Source organism: Epinephelus fuscoguttatus, linkage group LG19 (assembly GCF_011397635.1).
Source record: "Epinephelus fuscoguttatus linkage group LG19, E.fuscoguttatus.final_Chr_v1".
NCBI classification, from domain to species: domain Eukaryota; kingdom Metazoa; phylum Chordata; class Actinopteri; order Perciformes; family Serranidae; genus Epinephelus; species Epinephelus fuscoguttatus.
Window position 1 is genome coordinate 11,779,429 of NC_064770.1, and position 17,427 is coordinate 11,796,855.

The following is a 17,427-nucleotide window of genomic DNA, read 5'->3' on the forward strand; positions in this document are numbered from 1 at the left end:
TTTTTCTCCAAACATGGGTTATAAAGCCTTGTTGTGATGCATATCAACAGTTACAGTTAGCTCCTGCAGATATTGCTCCTGCTCTGCTTATTCCCAGATGAACTTCAGAGACATATCCCCGAGTCGCTCCTGAAGAACCTGATCAACTCTTTGACTCTGAGCGGCAGTAAAGATGTTCTTCCAGTCACCGATCTTACCTGTAATGAAAGAAAAGAAAAACAAACTGGACTTTGTTTGTTTGTTTGTTTGTTTGCACTTATAAAAAAAGAAACATTACACAGATAAGAAAGAAAATAAGGTCATAAAAAACCCGAATGGGCTTACAAGCGGCCCCCCCTCCTAACAAATAATTACAAAACTATATAAGCTTCGGACATAGGCTTACGTCTGAGCTTATACACACACACACACACTCAAATTAATGCAATAAATGATATCTCAGAATCATATGATACCTCAGAATACAATTTAATAGTCCAAAGATATATTTGAATGAAATAAGAATAAAATGAAAAGCACAAATGTGTTAAAAAATCGTTAAACTCTGCTTCAGCCTTCTCTTAAATGCAGATAATGTTGAGCATGTTTCACTTAGATGTTTTAAACTGTTCCACAGCACAACACCTTGGTAGATAAATGAAAATTTTGCAACAGCGGTTCTACAGAAGGGGATATGCAAATCATTCCTCTTTCTTGTGGAATAAGAATGATAATAAGAATTAAACTCAAAATAATTATGAAAATGCTTGGGCAAAGAAAATGGAAAACATATGACTTTGTACATCAAGATTCCTGTTTGATACTTATTCACATCGTAGATTGTTAGTATTTGTAATTTTTTAAACAGAGGTGTGGATGGTGGTGGACTTGATATCTGTTTCCATGTTTCTGCACACAAGCTGCAGTTATGCTTAGTTACCTTTGCGCATGAAGTCTTTCTGCACCTTATCTTGTACAAACTCATAGTTGGCTTTAGAGTTTTTCTTCATGTTGTTAAACGTAGCTTTTTCTACAACTTCCTCAATGGCTGCTTCACTCAGGTTTTTCCCCAGGAAAGTGCAGATCTTAGTCACTGCTGCCTTCAGGTCCTAAAAGGGAAACAGAGGCCCAACAGACAACAAGTTAAAACACTGACAAAGAACACATTCTTTTAAAAAGGGTTATTTTTCAAATTAACATGGCTCTTTTTAATTAACAGTATTAACTGAAATGCGTCCCTTCCCCACACCATCTTTCAGTCCAAGCTAAATGGAAATGCTGAACAACCACACTGAAACCACATCTTACCAAAATCATGTCCTCATAGGTCAGGAAGAGGATGTTGTACTGGTCTCTCATTGAATGCCACTCCCTGATGTGGTCAAACCAGGAAGATGCTCCAACTGTGTGATGGATCGATGGACAGATAATTTATATCAGAGGGGAAATGTGCATGTCACAGCAGCAGTGTACAAATGAACCCCACAGTACAAAGAGTAGTGCAAACACAACTTTATAAAATGTGAAAATAAAATCACAGCACAGTGTGCCATAAAGATGCTATAGTATAAAACCTTATGATACAGTATGCTATAAAGATGACTGCTGGATTGCTCAATGATAGATAAGGGGTCCCTGAAGAAAAAAAGGTTGGGAACTGGTAAAGCAGGTCATGCAAATGTATTTAAAAAAAACTATCAATAGTCAGGTCTTCACGATCAGATGATTATCAGGTACTTTACCGTTGCCTGCCAGATACTTCTCAAGGAAGTCCTCAAAGCTCTTGGGAGTCTCCAGGAAGGAAGAGTTTAAACTGAAGTGATAATAGGAGACAATGTTGTCCTTTGGATTCCGCATCACATAGATAATCTGACATAAAAACAAACATCAGTCATCCCAGAGTTGAAACCAATATGTCCTCTCACTGATGCTGAACTCCACTCACACCACACCTTGAGTCTTAGCTCAGGCACATACTAAATATAGAAGCCCATTCCTGCTGGAAAAAACAATTACTGATTCACAAACTTTGAACGTGTATCACAAATGTTTTATTAGGAAATCACATGTTTAGTTATTGTCATTTAGCCAATAATCTTATAATTTTAGTAAGCCAAGATTTTCACTGTGTTTCTCCGTTTGTTTAGGAAAGTTTTAACATATTTCACCACCTTGACTTTGTATCTCATAATTACAGCTGTAAATACAACTTCATTAGTTGCATTGTCAGTTGACAGAAAATGAATCAGCAACTAACTGTGTTAGTAAAGCAATTTTTGAAAGAAATGCCAAACATGGTGATTGTTTCATCTTGTTAACCTGTTCAAAACCCAATTATGCTCCAAACAGAAAAATATTGTAATGGTGGCTTTCTACTTTAAATCCACAAAATAATTAATTATTAAATGATACTTAATTAATTAAATAAAAATAATAAATAATTGAATAAATATTAATTAGCCAGTTTTTGTTTTGATTAAGATACTTAATCATGTGTTGTTGTGTTTTTTTTTTTCATCCATTCCAAAGGACAAAGACTCTTAATGCAGAAACCACCTATTAGGACAAATTGTAATGACTGGTCAGGAAATTACTTTTACTTAAAAGAATAATTATCATTATTATCATTTCATGAATGGTTAACGTGTCAATGAATAAAGTGACACATTGCATATAATTTTGCATTGTTTTCCTCATTACCACTCAAAATATAATTAATTTCTGAAGTATCTCCCACTAACAGCATGTTGAAAAGCTCCTGAGATTAATATTCTGTGGACATAATCAAAAGGATGCTGACTGTATTATTAGCAAATCAAATCAGAAAAGTATTTCCCTTTTTCATTGTCTGGTGACACTCTGGTCCATTGTCTATTCCCATGGACAGATATATTTGGAAAAGTCCTGAGTAAGAGCAAGAAATCTTTCATATGATATTTTGATGTGTAAGTAATATAACATCTCATGTTTACTTCCTCCTTGCCTCACGGTAGGCTGCAGCTGGGAGAAATGTTGTAGGCCACGCTTGTTAAAATGGGGACGTGGCTCTACTGCAGTCCACTTCAGATAAGGTGGAACACTGTGACTAGTTTATAGAGATCCCATAATATAAGTCCTTGCATTTGGGTGGACTCAGATGACAGTAATCATAGATCTAGACATCCTAGAAAAGTTATGTCCCTTGTAATGAACAGGGATCTAAATGGATTAAATATCTTTAGGTTTGGGACTGATAGTTGAACAGTAATCTAGCAGTTTTGAGCTGGCTCTGCAGCGGTTTCATCAACGCCACCCATGCCACCACCACAGGCACAAAATGTATGTTGGATCAAGAGAGCTGACAGGATCGCATCTCACTGGAGTTGTGTAGACTTCATGTGACAAATAAATGACTGATTGAGTTAAACATGCAGTGCAAAATAATATTCAGAATATATATGAAATGACTAGTAATCAGTAGATATTAATATATATAAAAATGTACAGTATTAACGTGTTAACATAGAGATTTTACTGTTTTGGACTTTCATAAAACACTGACCTTTGCCTTCTTGTCCTTCAGTCCTGGAGGCATGAGAGATGGGGTGAGGTGAGAGGAAAAGAGCCGTGGAGAAGGTCGCAGAGCGTAATCTTCTCGACCCCCCTGAAACTCCAGCCATGGCATTTGCTCCATGTTGTTTGGATATTTATTCAGACCCCCGTCTAACTCACAGATGGAGATGATGATCTGTTGAGTCCATATCGTACCTGTGGGGTGGGGGGGCATATGTTGAGTTATGAGACATCATACCTGATCAGTAAATCTGTTCCCAGTTAAAGCAAATAATGTGATGAAGAGTTTGTCTCACTCACCTGACTTTGGATATGTGACGAGGAATACATCACTATCTCGAATTTCAAAGCTCTGGAGAGAATCGATGTACTCTGGAGTTGTGTAACCAGCGCCAAAGTTGTAGTTTTTATACCTGAAGAGATAGTCGTTGATCTGTTCCATGTTACTTCTGAATCACACAGAGGTGAAATGTTGATGTTCAAATGCTTTAAAACCCTCTCGAATCTGACTATTAATCTGTGAAAATACGGAGCATGTTTTATATATAGTTGCATAATTTTGAATATTGAAGACTTTTTTGTAAATTTTGAACATAGGAGTGCATATTTGTGCATATGCATATCTATGCAGATCACGGGAGGGCCAGCAGAATGACAACTGTATCTTTAAACCAGGAAGAAACAGAGACAAATGTCGGGCTTTGGCCTGTTTGATTTGGTTGTTGTTTGCTAAATATACTTAATACCCTCATACCGTGGCGTTTTTAGATGAAAAAAATTATGTTGTTACTGACCAAGCCTTTCTTTTAAGGTAAGTGGCCCTGTGGGTAACATGTGTATGTGATGTTGGCTGGTGGGGTTTGTTATAGGAGGTGCAGACACTGCTCCTCATTCCTGTGGTGGGTTATGTTGGAATGTACATTCAAGCTGTTTTCTTTGTGTCTTTGATCTGTATGTTTTGCATGTGGCTTGTAAAATGTAGAGGTGAATGCCTGTTCCTGCCTTAAGTGAGAGCTGATATAATCCTTTTCATGACTATTAAAGTAAAACTCATGACACTCTCCTTTAATGCTCCAGAAACTCTCCTTTAATTTACATTTTTGGTTAATTGTGTTTTTCTTGTTTTCTTGCGGTGTTACTGCTGTTTTGCCCAAGGGTTATTCTTTTTTAAATGTATCTACCTTTAGTTTGTACAAGGTTATATTAACAGTAGAGGAAACAGTGCTATCTCCCACCTGCCCATGTTAATGTGTTTTTTGTCTTTGCTTTTAGCCTGAACCCTGACTGAGGAAGGGAGGGCTGAGGCCTGTCCAAGCCGGGGCCTAGCTCCTCACCTCACACCTTATCTTTAGTGTGTGTGTGTGTGTGTGTGTGTGTGTGTGTGTGTGTGTGTAACCTCACTCCCCTTTTTTGCATTGACTTGGTGGGTGGGTCTTGGTAGACAACAACCCTGCCCCCTGACTGATAGTTCTTGACTTGCACAGAAACATTTTTTTGTATGTTCAGGTTTTGGCTTCAACCAGGACTGTCACATAAGTTTTAATGGTTGCCAACAAATATTGTTTTTTACATCTAGTTTAGTTCATATATTTAATTAATATTATTGTTATTACTTTGAAACCTTGTCTCTACTGTCCCCTTTGTGTCAAATTGGTAAAGAGGACCATCTGAACACACTCCCAGTGTACAAAAATGAAGCCAAAATATCCTGGATATGGGTGCTGCGATCTTGCGCTTTTGGAGCCACAAGCTGTGGTTGAATAATGCTAAGGGAGGTGCCCAACTGAGTGAAATGACCTAAAAGTATCTAAGTGTCAGCCATAATTAGAGCTCTTTGAATCCTCCAAATACAAAGGAAAGAAGCTACAATGCTTCCTTTATTTCCTCCTTTATCATAGGATACACTGAACATCCTTTATGAAGGGAAAGGAGACAACACCAACCCAAAAGTTCTGGCAGCAGCAACATTTAAGGTGATGCACCATAGAGTGCAGGAATGAGTCCTAAAAGCCAGAAATGAGTTAGCATTCAACACACCTGGTTCACGCATCTCAAAGTTGATGGGGTTTTTTTTAATGTTTTTGGTTTGATGCCTGAAATAAGGTCTGTGCTGACCACAAGCTTGACAGATTTTCATGTTTTGCTCTCTGACATAAAACACACAGGTAAATATCCCACTTGTGGATTTTGATTTTTCTTATGTGTGATTTTTATTATCTGCAGAGGTCTCCTCCTCTCAAAACAAACTGACGCAATGATTTAAACCAGTAAAAACACTGAATAATGTGGTTTCATGTTACAAATCAGTGTTTCTCCAACACTTTCTGGCATGTCAGGCACGTGTTGGCATGTCCGGCACATGTTAGCACCTGCTAACATGTGCCGGCCATTTTTCTCTGATTACTTAAGATCCAGATGTTCAGGCGTTTTTCACCGGGAGTTGAATTGTCTACAGAGGTCTCTTTCTCTACTAACAAACTGGCCCCTTGAAATTTAACTGCTAACAACTGAATAAAGCAGTTTTACATTAGAAAATCTGTTTTTCTGAAGCTTTAGCTTTAGCTTTTCAAATTGGTGGTGTGTCCGTTCTGGGCTACTGTAGAAAAATGACCGGCAACATGGCGATCTTCGTAGATGAGGGCCCGCTCCCTTGTAGATATAAATAGCTCAATCGAAAGTAACGAAAACACAATTGTTATTCTGAGGTGATTACACTGAAGAAAACATAGTGATTATACTCCATTTCTGCTAAATATATCCCCCTAAATTCTACACACTGGACCTTTAATATCTTCAGAATTAAATGTATTTTTAAGTCCTGCATCTTTTAAACTATTATTCCTAATTTCAGGGCTCTGTTCCAAGAAGCAGGTTTACCCAGTTATCAGTATAAATCCCTGATTCCCATCCAATCTGGAACACAGCTGTTATCTGATAACTGCATATTAACCCTCTTTTGTTTACTGATAAAAAAAACCCAAAAACATTCTCGAACATTCTCTCATTCTAGGCAAAGAGAATTGAAGTGTAACGTTGGTTCCAGTGACAAAAGCAAGCCTTCACCATACATAAAGAAACACAATTTAACTCCTGTTGACTTCAATAAATTGGCCAGCTGTGTTTATTTGTGATTTCTGCACGTGTGTTCATGTTTTGTTGGTACAGAACTCCAAACATGGGTTATAAAGCCTTATTGTGATGTATATCAACAGTGATAGTTAGCTCCTGCAGATATTGTAAGCATAACACAGACACAGTGTTAATGATTTTTGGGGATCTCAGGCTTAAACAGATGTAAACATCTTGAGGTTTGTGTGGCTGCTCTGCTTATTCCCAGATGAACTTCAGAGACATATTCCCGAGTCTCTCCTGAAGAACCTGATCAACTCTCTGACTCTGAGCGGCAGTAAAGGTGTTCTTCCAGTCACCGATCTTACCTGTAATGACAGAAAAAGAAAAACAAACTGGTCTTGATATCTGTTTACATGTTTCTGCACATGAGCTGCATTTATGTTACGTTACCTTTGCGCATGAAGTCTTTCTGCACCTTATCTTTTGGCATAAACTCATAGTTGGCTTTAGAGTTTTTCTTCATGTTGTTAAACGTAGCTTTTTCCACAACTTCCTCAATGGCTGCTTCACTCAGGTTTTTCCCCAGGAAAGTGCAGATCTTAGTCACTGCTGCCTTCAGGTCCTAAAAGGGAAACAGAGGCCCAACAGACAACAAGTTAAAACACTGACAAAGAATGCATTCTTTTAAAAAGGGTTCATACTCGTACTCGTCATCCTCCGCTTATCCGGGTCCAGGTCGTGGGGGCAGCAGCCTCAGCAAAGAAGCCCAGACAGTCCTCTCCCCATTCACTTCCGTCAGCTCTTCCGAGGGAACTCCGAGGTGTTCCCAGGCCAGCCGGGTAATGTAATCCCTCCAGCGTGTTCTGGGGCAGCCCCGAGGTCTCCTGCCGGTTGGACACGCCCGAAACACCTCCCAAGGGAGGCGTCCGGAAGGCATCCTTACCAGATGCCCGAACCACCTCAACTGGCTCCTCTCGATGTGGAGGAGCAGCGGCTCTACTCTGAGTCCCTCCCGGATGTCTGAGCTCCTCACCCTATCTCTAAGGCTGAGCCCAGCCACCCTGCAGAGGAAACTCATTTCGGCCGCTTGTACTCGCGATCTCATTCTTTCGGTCACTACCCAGAGCTCATGACCATAGGTGAGGGTTGGAACGTAGATCGACCGGTAAATCGAGAGCTTCTCTTTCTGGCTAAGCTCCCTCTTCACCACAACGGACCGGTTAAGCACCTGCATCACTGCTGACGCCGCCCCAATCCGCCTGTCAATCTCCCGTTCCATCCTACCCTCACTCGTGAACAAGATCCCAAGATACTTAAACTCCTCCACCTGAGGAAGGACCTCCACCCCGACCTGGAGTGAGCAATCCACTCTTTTCCAGCTGAGGGCCACGGCCTCAGACTTGGAGGTGCTGATTCTCATCCCAGCCACTTCACACTCGGCTGCGAACCGTCCCAGCGAGAGCTGGAGGTCACTGTTCGATGGAGCTAGGAGGACCACGTCATCCGCAAAAAGCAGGGACGGGATCCTCCCATCACCAAACCTGACACCCTCCACCACTCAGCTGCGCCTAGAAATTCTGTCCATAAAAGTTATGAACAGAACCGGTTCTGTTTTTAAAAGGGTTATTTTTTCAAATTAACATGGCTCTTTTTAATTAATAGTATTAAATGGTTTTGAAATGCGTCCCTTCCCCACACCATCTTTCAGTCCAAGCTAAATGAAAATGCTGAACAACCACATTGAAACCACGTCTTACCAAAATCATGTCCTCATAGGTCAGGAAGAGGATGTTGTACTGGTCTCTCATTGAATGCCATTCCCTGATGTGGTCAAACCAGGAAGATGATCCAACTGTGTGATGGATGGATGGATGGATGGATGGATGGATGGATTGACAGAAAGATAATTTATCTCAGAGGGGAAGTGTTCTTATCACAGCAGCAGCATGTACTAATCATACAGTACAAATAATGGTGAAAAAACAACCAGTTTTGGGCAAGCTACTTGAAAAATGTAATGAGCTAATCTACCAGTCACTCTACATCAAAATGAAGTTTCACTACATTGAAGCAATCCCCAGAGAAATATTAGTATCTATAGTGTCCACTGCAAATTCACTATATGTATATATGTATCTACATATATATATATATATATATATATATAGATAGATAGATAGATATACTAGTCCATACCCACTGAGTGCACAGTTGCCCACGTACAGTTTCACATGTTGTGTGTTTGGGATACAGGTCATAGGAAATTGCAGATTAAATGGTCAACTGAACCCATTAAGACGAGCAATGGATTCAGACAGAGTTTTTGTGAATTTGATAGTATGATGCTTTATTGAAAGTACAGTAGTACCATTGCCAATAGTGGGATAGTTAGTGGGCTAAAACTGTACATTAGCAGTTGGGGTAGCACGTAGAAAGGTAGATAGTGTTTATATGTTGTATTGACTTAAAAGTGGGGCGCACTGGTAGAATGACTTACTGACTGACAGAATGACACACTGACAGTTTCCGTGATTATGTACAGCATACCACACCATGACTTAGTCACACCAAAAATTAGAAGAAAAAACAACAACATTCGGCCACAGGGGGAGCCACAGCGATCGGTCGTATTTTAGCCATTTTTAAGCATTTTTCTGTTGTTATAGCGCCACCCAGGTGCCAATTAGAGTTAAATTTCTCCAGTCACCTTGAGGCGTCCTGTTCTACATATCTACCAAGTTTAGTAAAAATCAATATGGCAGTTAGGCCTAGATAAGAAATTAGCTCTCTAGCGCCCCCATTTTGTTTGATGGGGTCAATAATGGAGGGGTTCCCTCAGATTACGTGTGGTCATATGCCTACAAAGTTGCGTGGTGATCGGTGAAACCCTTGAGATGTTATACAGCTCAAAGTACACATCAAATAAAATTTCTCCAAACACGTTTCTTGTTATTTTTGGTAGTTATTATCACGCTAATGTATGTTCAAGTGTCCATTTCCCCCGATAAGTTGGTTTTAATTCGTTATTTGATTCTATAAACAGTCTGACCATCTCGAGCTTTTATTTTGGTACTTCCGGTGACCGGCAGTGTGAATTTGCATATTAGCTAAATATTTAGTTTCACCCAAAACATTTAGATTTAACATTTAGATTTAGATTTAGATTTAATATTTAGATTTAACATTTATATTTAGATTTAGCATTTAGATTTAGATTTAATATTTAGATTTAACATTTAACATTTAGGTGCCACATTTAATATTTAGATTTAACTATTTAATATATTTCTAAGTTAACAAATATTGCTGTAAATGTGGTAAAAGGTGACGTTAAAAAAATCACAATACTTTTTTAAACATTGTTTGAAGCTAAATGTGGCAAAATGTTGATGTTATTTTCAGCGTGAGACACTTTACAAACGGCACCCCATAATGTTATAGTCATAACGATGGTCATCAGTTTATACAACGATAGAAGAGAGGTTACTTAAGGAAAAAGGTTGGGAACCCCTGGTATAGTTGGTCATAAAAAATATGTAAAGGTCATTGTAGAGTGTAGAAAATCCTCCTTCTTGCTGGGAGGCGGGACTGTCTTAAAAAGTGACAGCGTAGTATATCACACAAAACAGGAAGTCAAAGTACACTTAATGGTCACTTAATGGACACCAAGTCAGTTAAACCTAAGGGATATCAATGTGTCCTTTCAGGAAGCACAAGTGATTGTGAATCAGTTTCACCTGCTTTGGTGCAAATCAGAGTGACAACAGGTGCAATGGAGAGGCAAAAGCAAGTCTCTGTATCCTTCCTGACTGATTCTTTTCTAGTTTTGTGTTCTGCTAGTGTCCTTGTCACTACTGGTAGCATGAGGCTGTACCTGCAGCCCAATCAGGTTGCACAGGTAGTCCAGTTTCTCCAGGATGGCACATCCATACGTGTGGTCGCAAAAAGGTTTGCTGTGTCTCCCAGCACAGTCCCAAGAGCATGGAAGAGATACCAGGAGACTGGCCGTTACAAGAGGAGAGCTGGACAGGGCATCAACCCAGAAGAAGGACCAGTATCTGCTCCTTTGTGCCAGGAGGAACAGGAGGAGCACTGCCAGAGCCCTACAAAATGACTTCCAGCAGGCTACTGGTGTGCATGTTTCTGACCACACTGTCAAAAACAGACTCCATGAGGGTGACATGAGGGCCCGACGTCCTCTAGTGGGACCTGTGCTCACAGCCCAGCACCGTGCAGCTTGTCTGGCTTTTGCCAGAGAACACCAGAATTGGCAGGTCTCCCACTGGCGCCCTTTCTCATGACATTATGTAGTGTAAGATTTAATCACTAATCAGGTAAATGTTTCATTTTGAATAAGTTGATTAAGGTTGGAGTTCATGTAACCATGTTTTATGTATCCATGTATGGCAAAGCACTTTTACACAAGTTTGCGTATTCATATATTGAAAACACACACATACCATACCATGTATTGCCTGGAAGTGTAATAGTAGACAGTAGTAGTAGTAGGCCGGGAGAAAAAGATTACACCATTAGGACATGTCTGGGCATGTCTGGACATGTCCAGACGTGTCTGAACAAAGGCAAAAAGGCCTGCCACTAGAGGGGGAAGGACTAAAAAGTGCTGAGTCAGCAGAAATGTGACACCGATATGGTGGGAAGGACTAAAACTCAGCAGAAATGTGACACCTTTATGATCAGTGCCCAGTGGAAAAGTTTAAGGAAAAGAGATGACTCAGCAGAAATTCTACGATAAAAGAGCGAGCGCAAACAAAGAAATTTCAGTCTTGCTCCGGAGCTTGACTCATTGAGTTGTGATGTGTTTGTTGCCTGCGAGCACATTAAACTCAGTTGCATCTGATTCTATGTGTCTCCAGTGATTTTTTGACCTCTGAGTATTTGAGTTTTTGATATCTAATGGAAGACAAAGAAAGTCCGTTTGAGAGGAGAAGAGCGAGGTCGCGAGCTTTCTGGCACAGCTCGGGACCTTGACTTTTTTGCTTCTACAATTAACAAATAGTAATTCATCACTTGTAAACACATGTGCTCACAGTAATTTTTCTACTGCAAAATCTACTGGCCCGAATGCAACAGAAATGAGCTGAGTGTACATTACACTACTACAATGATGGTGTAATCATTCAGCATTGAATAAACCAACACTTGACCTGTAGACGTGTCCTGGGCCAAAGGAGATCTTTAAATACTGAGATTTTCAACTGTTGACAATATTAAATTATTGAGTAAAATGTTTATAATCAAGCACTCTGTATCTGCAGGTATTGTCAACACAGACTTTTTAAACATAACATTAAAAGTCCTCCCGATCTTTCTGTCAGCTGTTGATGATCAGATGATTACCAGGTACTTTACCGTTGCCTGCCAGATACTTCTCAAGGAAGTCCTCAAAGCTCTTGGGAGTCTCCAGGAAGGAAGAGTTTAAACTGAAGTGATAATAGGAGACAATGTTGTCCTTTGGATTGCGCATCACGTAGATAATCTGACATAAAAACAAACATCAGTCATCCCAGAGTTGAAACTAAATCATTCTCTCCTCGCTCACACCACACCTTGAGTTTTAGCTGAGGCATATACTAAATATAGAAGCCCATTCCTGCTGTACCCTTGCCCACTGAGAGTGTTTGGTGCAGCATCGATTGACTGAGTTAAACATCTAACCAGAAGTGCAAATAGCAGTGAAGTGCAGAGTAATATACAGAGTATATATGGAGTAATATGAACATGAACACAGTGTTAGCTGTTTTGGACTTCCATAAAATACTGACCTTTGCCTTCTTGTCCTTTAGTCCCAGAGGCATGAGAGGTGGTATGAGGTGAGAGGAAAAGAGCCGTGGAGAAGGTCGCAGAGGGTAATCATTTTGACCCTTCTTATGCTCCAGCCACGGCATTTGCTCCGCGTTGTTTTGATATTTTTTCAGACCCCCATCTAGCTCACAGATGGAGATGATGATCTGTTGAGTCCATATAGTACCTGTGGAGTTGGGAGGGGGGCAGGAGACATCATACCTGATCAGTAAATCTGTTCCAAGCAATTAACATAACAGTTAAAGCAAATAATGTGATGAAGAGTTTGTCTCACTTACCTGACTTCGGATAAGTGACGAGGAATACATCACTATCTCGAATTTCAAAGCTCTGGAGAGAGTCAATGTACTCTGGAGTTGTGAAGTCAACAACAAAGTTGTAGTTTTTATACCTGCAGAGATAGTCGTCAATCTGTTCCATATTTCTTCTGAATCACACAGAACAAAGAGAGAAATGTAAGAGAGCAGAGTAGAGCAGAAAAACCTCTCAGCTCACAGGTACAGTAGTTGGACTATGGACTTAGATGTGATTGGTATGTTATGGGCAATAGCCTTTTTTATGAATTCAATATCTGAAACACTGACAGCTGGCTACACACTGCCACCCACAGTAATCTGGAATGTAGAGTTGCATAGCCAGACCTATCTCAACACTTTATTAAGTGCTGCATCAGTGCTGGGGAAAGCCATAAGGTGTGTAGCTCAGGGTCTACTACGGCTACCTACCACACACAGGGTTGATCCAGACTGTTAAAAGCTAGCTACCAGGCTAAAGTAAATTAAATTAGTCTAAAAGAAGCACAAGTTTCCCAGCTACGGTTCAGAGCCCAGAGCTGGAGAGGTAACATGGGGTAACATCTGGCTACTTTCAACAGGCATCATGCACTCTTTCACATTTCCCACATAGTTTGTAGAGGCAGATAATGGTGAAAAATGAGGTCAGTTACACTAGGTCTAGGAAGTTGCTGGTCAAATATCAGATTTGGCAGTAAAAAGGACCCATAAGAGGTGTTTTGATAATTTGAGTATTTGTGTGCAAGTCAGGCCTTGGGAAGTTAAATGAGGGAGAACGTTCTGGGTCAGGGTGACCTGACCATTGGAAAAGATGTGCCGAGTTTCGCAATAGGAACAGTTGTTTATGCCACAGAGACAAAGAAGACAGGAAATATTGACGCACAAAGTCCAGCTCTAGGAATAAGTAGAAAACCAGGAGAACTTTGGCTTCCCAGAAAATACGACCCAAGCGTGTTCACACACACACACACACACACACACGTATATGAACGAGCAGACGCCCAGTATAAAAGTACTTGAAGGGTGATTGTTCAGGGCTGTTTCCGTCTGTTATGCTGTGTAGACTAGTATACTGTTGTATGCTAAAGTTCTGCGATTAAAGTAACCCTGTTGGCTGTAACTTTTCTCCGTGGTTCTCTGAGTCTCTTCATTTCAGTGTTTGCTGAAGTTGAGCATTTTCCTTACAAGTTTAACACAGCTGATAATACACTGCCTGGCCAAAAAAAAAGTCGCCACCTGGATTTAACTAAGCAAATAGGTACGAGCCTCCTATTGGATAATTACTGCATGGGCGATTATCTTTCAGCTGGCAACAAGTTATTTAACCCCAACTGGTGCAATGAGTTGCTTCTCATTTCCTAAACAACCATGTTGAAAGACACGTCCCGTGGTCGTGGAAAAGATGTTAGTCTGTTTGAGAAGGGTCAAATCATTGGCATGCATCAAGCAGAGAAAACATCTAAGGAGATTGCAGAAACTACTAAAATTGGGTTAAGAACTGTCCAACGTATTATTAAAAACTGGAAGGATAGTGGGGACCCATCGTCTTCGAGGAAGAAATGTGGCCGGAAAAAAATCCTCAATGATCGTGATCGGCGATCACTTAAACATTTGGTGAGATCAAATCAAAGAAAAACAACAGTAGAACTCAGGGCTATGTTTAATAGTGAAAGTAAGAGCATTTCCACACGCACAATGCGAAGGGAACTCAAGGGATTGGGACTGAACAGCTGTGTAACCTTAAGAAAACCTCTAATCAGTGAGGCTAACTGGAAAAAAAGGCTTCAATTTGCTAGGGAGCATAAAGATTGGACTCTGGAACAATGGAAGAAGGTCATGTGGTCTGATGAGTCCAGATTTACCCTGTTCCAGAGTGATGGGCGCATCAGGGTAAGAAGAGAGGCAGATGAAGTGATGCACCCATCATGCCTAGTGCCTACTGTACAAGCCTGTGGGGGCAGTGTTATGATCTGGGGTTGCTGCAGTTGGTCAGGTCTAGGTTCAGCAACAGTATGTGCTCAAAGAATGAGGTCAGCTGACTACCTGAATATACTGAATGACCAGGTTATTCCATCAATGGATTTTTTCTTCCCTGATGGCACGGGCATATTCCAAGATGACAATGCCAGGATTCATCGGGCTCAAATTGTGAAAGACTGGTTCAGGGAGCATGAGACATCATTTTCACACATGGACTGGCCACCACAGAGTCCAGACCTTAACCCCATTGAGAATCTTTGGGATGTGCTGGAGAAGGCTTTGCGCAGCGGTCAGACTCCACCATCATCAATGCAAGATCTTGGTGAAAAATGAATGCAACAATAAATCTTGTGACATTGCAGAAGCTTATCGAAACAATGCCACAGCGAATGCGTGCTGTAATCAAAGCTAAAGGCGGTCCAACGAAATATTAGAGTGTATGACCTTTTTTTTTGGTGGTGACTTTTTTTTGGCCAGGCAGTGTACATCTGAGCACATACCTGTTCTACACAACGTGCTGTCATATTGCTCAACTCTTTGTTTGCACAAGTTGTCAGTTTGGGTAGCCATGTGTGCCCAACTTTACCATGTCATCCCTCTGCTTTCATTTTTAGTTATCCTCTGAGAATGTTGCCTGAGATCCTGAAAGCCTGAAAGCAAAGATAAGCATCTGCCCTGACAAGCCATTTTGTTCTGAAAACCCCAATTTCCTGCAACTGGTCGGCCCTGAGGTGTTTAATTTTAAATTGTTCTTCAAAAGATAGACTTAAAAATGTGTGCTATATAAGATAATCTATATTGTTCATGGTGACTATACTTAATATCTTCTTTAAAGGAAATACTTTTTTTTTTTTTTTTTTTTTTTACTTTTTTTAAAAAGATATACCAACAGCTGACAAGTATAACAACAATGATGACGAAAGTACTTGGCAAACAGCCAATCACATTGCGTCGGGCCAACGGTTTTAGGGATGCACGTTGATGTTTTTCCACACTCTGGGAAGTTGACTGTGAGCAAGGGTCATAAACTGTATATATACAGATGGATGACGTGTCTCCATTTGCTCCCACTCTGCAAAAATGAAGCCAAAATATACTGGATATGGGCGTTGCCATCTTGCACTTTTGGAGCCACAGGCTGTGGTCAAATAGTCCTTTTTGCTGAGGGACATTCCCAACTGATTGAAATGACCCAGAAGTATTTTAGCTTCAGCCATAATCAGAGCTGTTTGAACTCTCCATATACAAAGGAAAGGAGCCACGGTGCTTCCTTTATTATCTTCGTAGGATTCACTGGAACATCCTTTACAAAAGAAAAGGACATAATGCTGTCCCACAATTCATTGTGGCAGCAATATTTAAAGTGACACACCATTGAGTGCAGAAATGAGTCCTGAAACCCAGAAATGAGTCAGCACTCAACACACCTGTTTCACGCCTCACAAGGCTGTTTTTCAATATGTCTTTGGTTTGATGCCTGAAACAAGGCCTGTGGTGTAGAGATTTTCAGGTTTTGTTCTACTTCATAAAATACACAAGTAAATATCCCACTCCTGAAATTTGAATCTTTTATGTCTCATACAAATGGTAAGCTGCTATGAAATGGCAAAATGAGAGTCCCAGCATTTAATTTGCATTTAATTTAATTTAATTTTGCATTTAAAAAAGATGTCCGGGGCGTTGGTGGCTTAGTGGTGGAGCAGGCGCCCCGTGTACAAGGCCGTTGCCGCAGCAGCCCGGGTTTGACTCCTGTCAATAAAGGCAAAAATGCCCTAAAAAATATCTTTAAAAAAAAAAAAAAGATGTCCAATAGCTGTCTATACATCGTCCTGATGTGTGGGCTAAATTTGGGCCGTCAGTGAAAATTAAGTAGACATCAAACCAACAGCCAAACAGTCTAGACATCAGTTAGACAGCCATTAAATAAACATATATATATTTCTAATAGACACCAAAATAATGGCTGTAGGATTCACTTTTAAATTCAATTCAATTCATTCAAATTTAACTGAGTCTGATAGCAAATCCTATAAATACTTACTAGCTTCAGAAGTAGGAGGATTTTATCAACACATGAAGGAACTTCGTCCTTCATTTTAACACAAACATTCAAAATCAGCACATCTGGAGATAGACCTACATGTTTTCCACTGTACAAGAAGAGCATGAAAAACTGCCATTTGATAAGTAACTAAAGCTGTCAGACAAATGTAGTGGAGAAAGTACAATATTTCTCTCTGAGATGTAGTGGAGTAGCAGTATAAAGTTGCATAATATGGAAAAAACTCGAGTAAAATACAATTACTTCTGAATTAAACCAGGTTACTTCTCCTTGGTTAAATTTTCTTCAGTCTTCACTGTTCAGTAGGTTTTATACCAGCAGTGGAGTTATCCACTGAGGTCTTATTCTCTCCAAACACACCCCCAACCTGAATAAAACCTGTACAATCACTGATAAAATCAGTTACACATTACAAATCAATGTTTATTCCATGCTGTGTGGCACGTCACAGACGGGTAGCTAGCGCAGCACCTGCTAATGTATAACTTTATGTGTGCTTACCTTATTTCTGACCCAGCAAAACCTCCTGCATCCCAAAGAATGTTATCCCTATATTATTCAAGTATTAATATAGGGTCTGTTCCAAGAGGCAGTATTCCACAATTATCAGTATAACTTGTCACTTGGCAGTTATCTGATAACTCTGTTTACTGGTAAAAAAAA

The 17,427-nt window shown here is 40.1% G+C and overlaps 2 protein-coding genes across 3 annotated transcripts; both read right to left on the reverse strand.

The window, feature by feature from the left end:
- Nucleotides 1–27: 27 nt before the first annotated feature.
- On the reverse strand, nucleotides 28–3,973 carry LOC125879870 (amine sulfotransferase-like). The gene is made up of 6 exons (XM_049561980.1): nucleotides 3,832–3,973; nucleotides 3,521–3,726; nucleotides 1,722–1,848; nucleotides 1,288–1,382; nucleotides 920–1,088; nucleotides 28–197 (listed from the first exon to the last, which is right to left on the reverse strand). Exons 1-6 carry the CDS (start codon nucleotides 3,971–3,973, stop codon nucleotides 88–90), a joined length of 849 nt encoding a protein of 282 aa, XP_049417937.1. The 3' UTR covers nucleotides 28–87.
- Nucleotides 3,974–6,624: 2,651 nt separating this feature from the next.
- LOC125879869 (amine sulfotransferase-like) lies at nucleotides 6,625–17,408 on the reverse strand. 2 transcript variants are annotated; one of them, XM_049561979.1, is made up of 7 exons: nucleotides 17,266–17,408; nucleotides 12,708–12,856; nucleotides 12,390–12,595; nucleotides 11,977–12,103; nucleotides 8,361–8,455; nucleotides 7,054–7,225; nucleotides 6,625–6,968 (listed from the first exon to the last, which is right to left on the reverse strand). In XM_049561979.1, exons 2-7 carry the CDS (start codon nucleotides 12,847–12,849, stop codon nucleotides 6,859–6,861), a joined length of 852 nt encoding a protein of 283 aa, XP_049417936.1. In that variant the 5' UTR covers nucleotides 12,850–12,856; nucleotides 17,266–17,408; the 3' UTR covers nucleotides 6,625–6,858. The 2 variants fall into 2 exon arrangements, with proteins under 2 accessions (XP_049417936.1, XP_049417935.1); XM_049561978.1 differs by lacking the exon at nucleotides 17,266–17,408 and having other exon boundaries at nucleotides 12,708–12,919.
- Nucleotides 17,409–17,427: the final 19 nt, after the last annotated feature.

Bases quoted from the DNA above. Each gene is read 5' to 3' on its own strand.
- LOC125879870 (XM_049561980.1), bottom strand. From the start codon at position 3,973: ATGGAACAGATCAACGACTATCTCTTCAGGTATAAAAACTACAACTTT. The intron at 1,849-3,520 runs GTCAGTGTTTTA...TTTTTATGTCAG, and splicing joins TGAAGGACAAGAAGGCAAAG to ATTATCTATGTGATGCGGAA. The intron at 1,089-1,287 runs GTAAGATGTGGT...TTTCCCTTTTAG, and splicing joins CCTATGAGGACATGATTTTG to GACCTGAAGGCAGCAGTGAC.
- LOC125879869 (XM_049561979.1), bottom strand. From the start codon at position 12,849: ATGGAACAGATTGACGACTATCTCTGCAGGTATAAAAACTACAACTTT. The intron at 12,596-12,707 runs GTAAGTGAGACA...CCAACTCCACAG, and splicing joins CGTCACTTATCCGAAGTCAG to GTACTATATGGACTCAACAG. The intron at 12,104-12,389 runs GTCAGTATTTTA...TTTTTATGTCAG, and splicing joins TAAAGGACAAGAAGGCAAAG to ATTATCTACGTGATGCGCAA.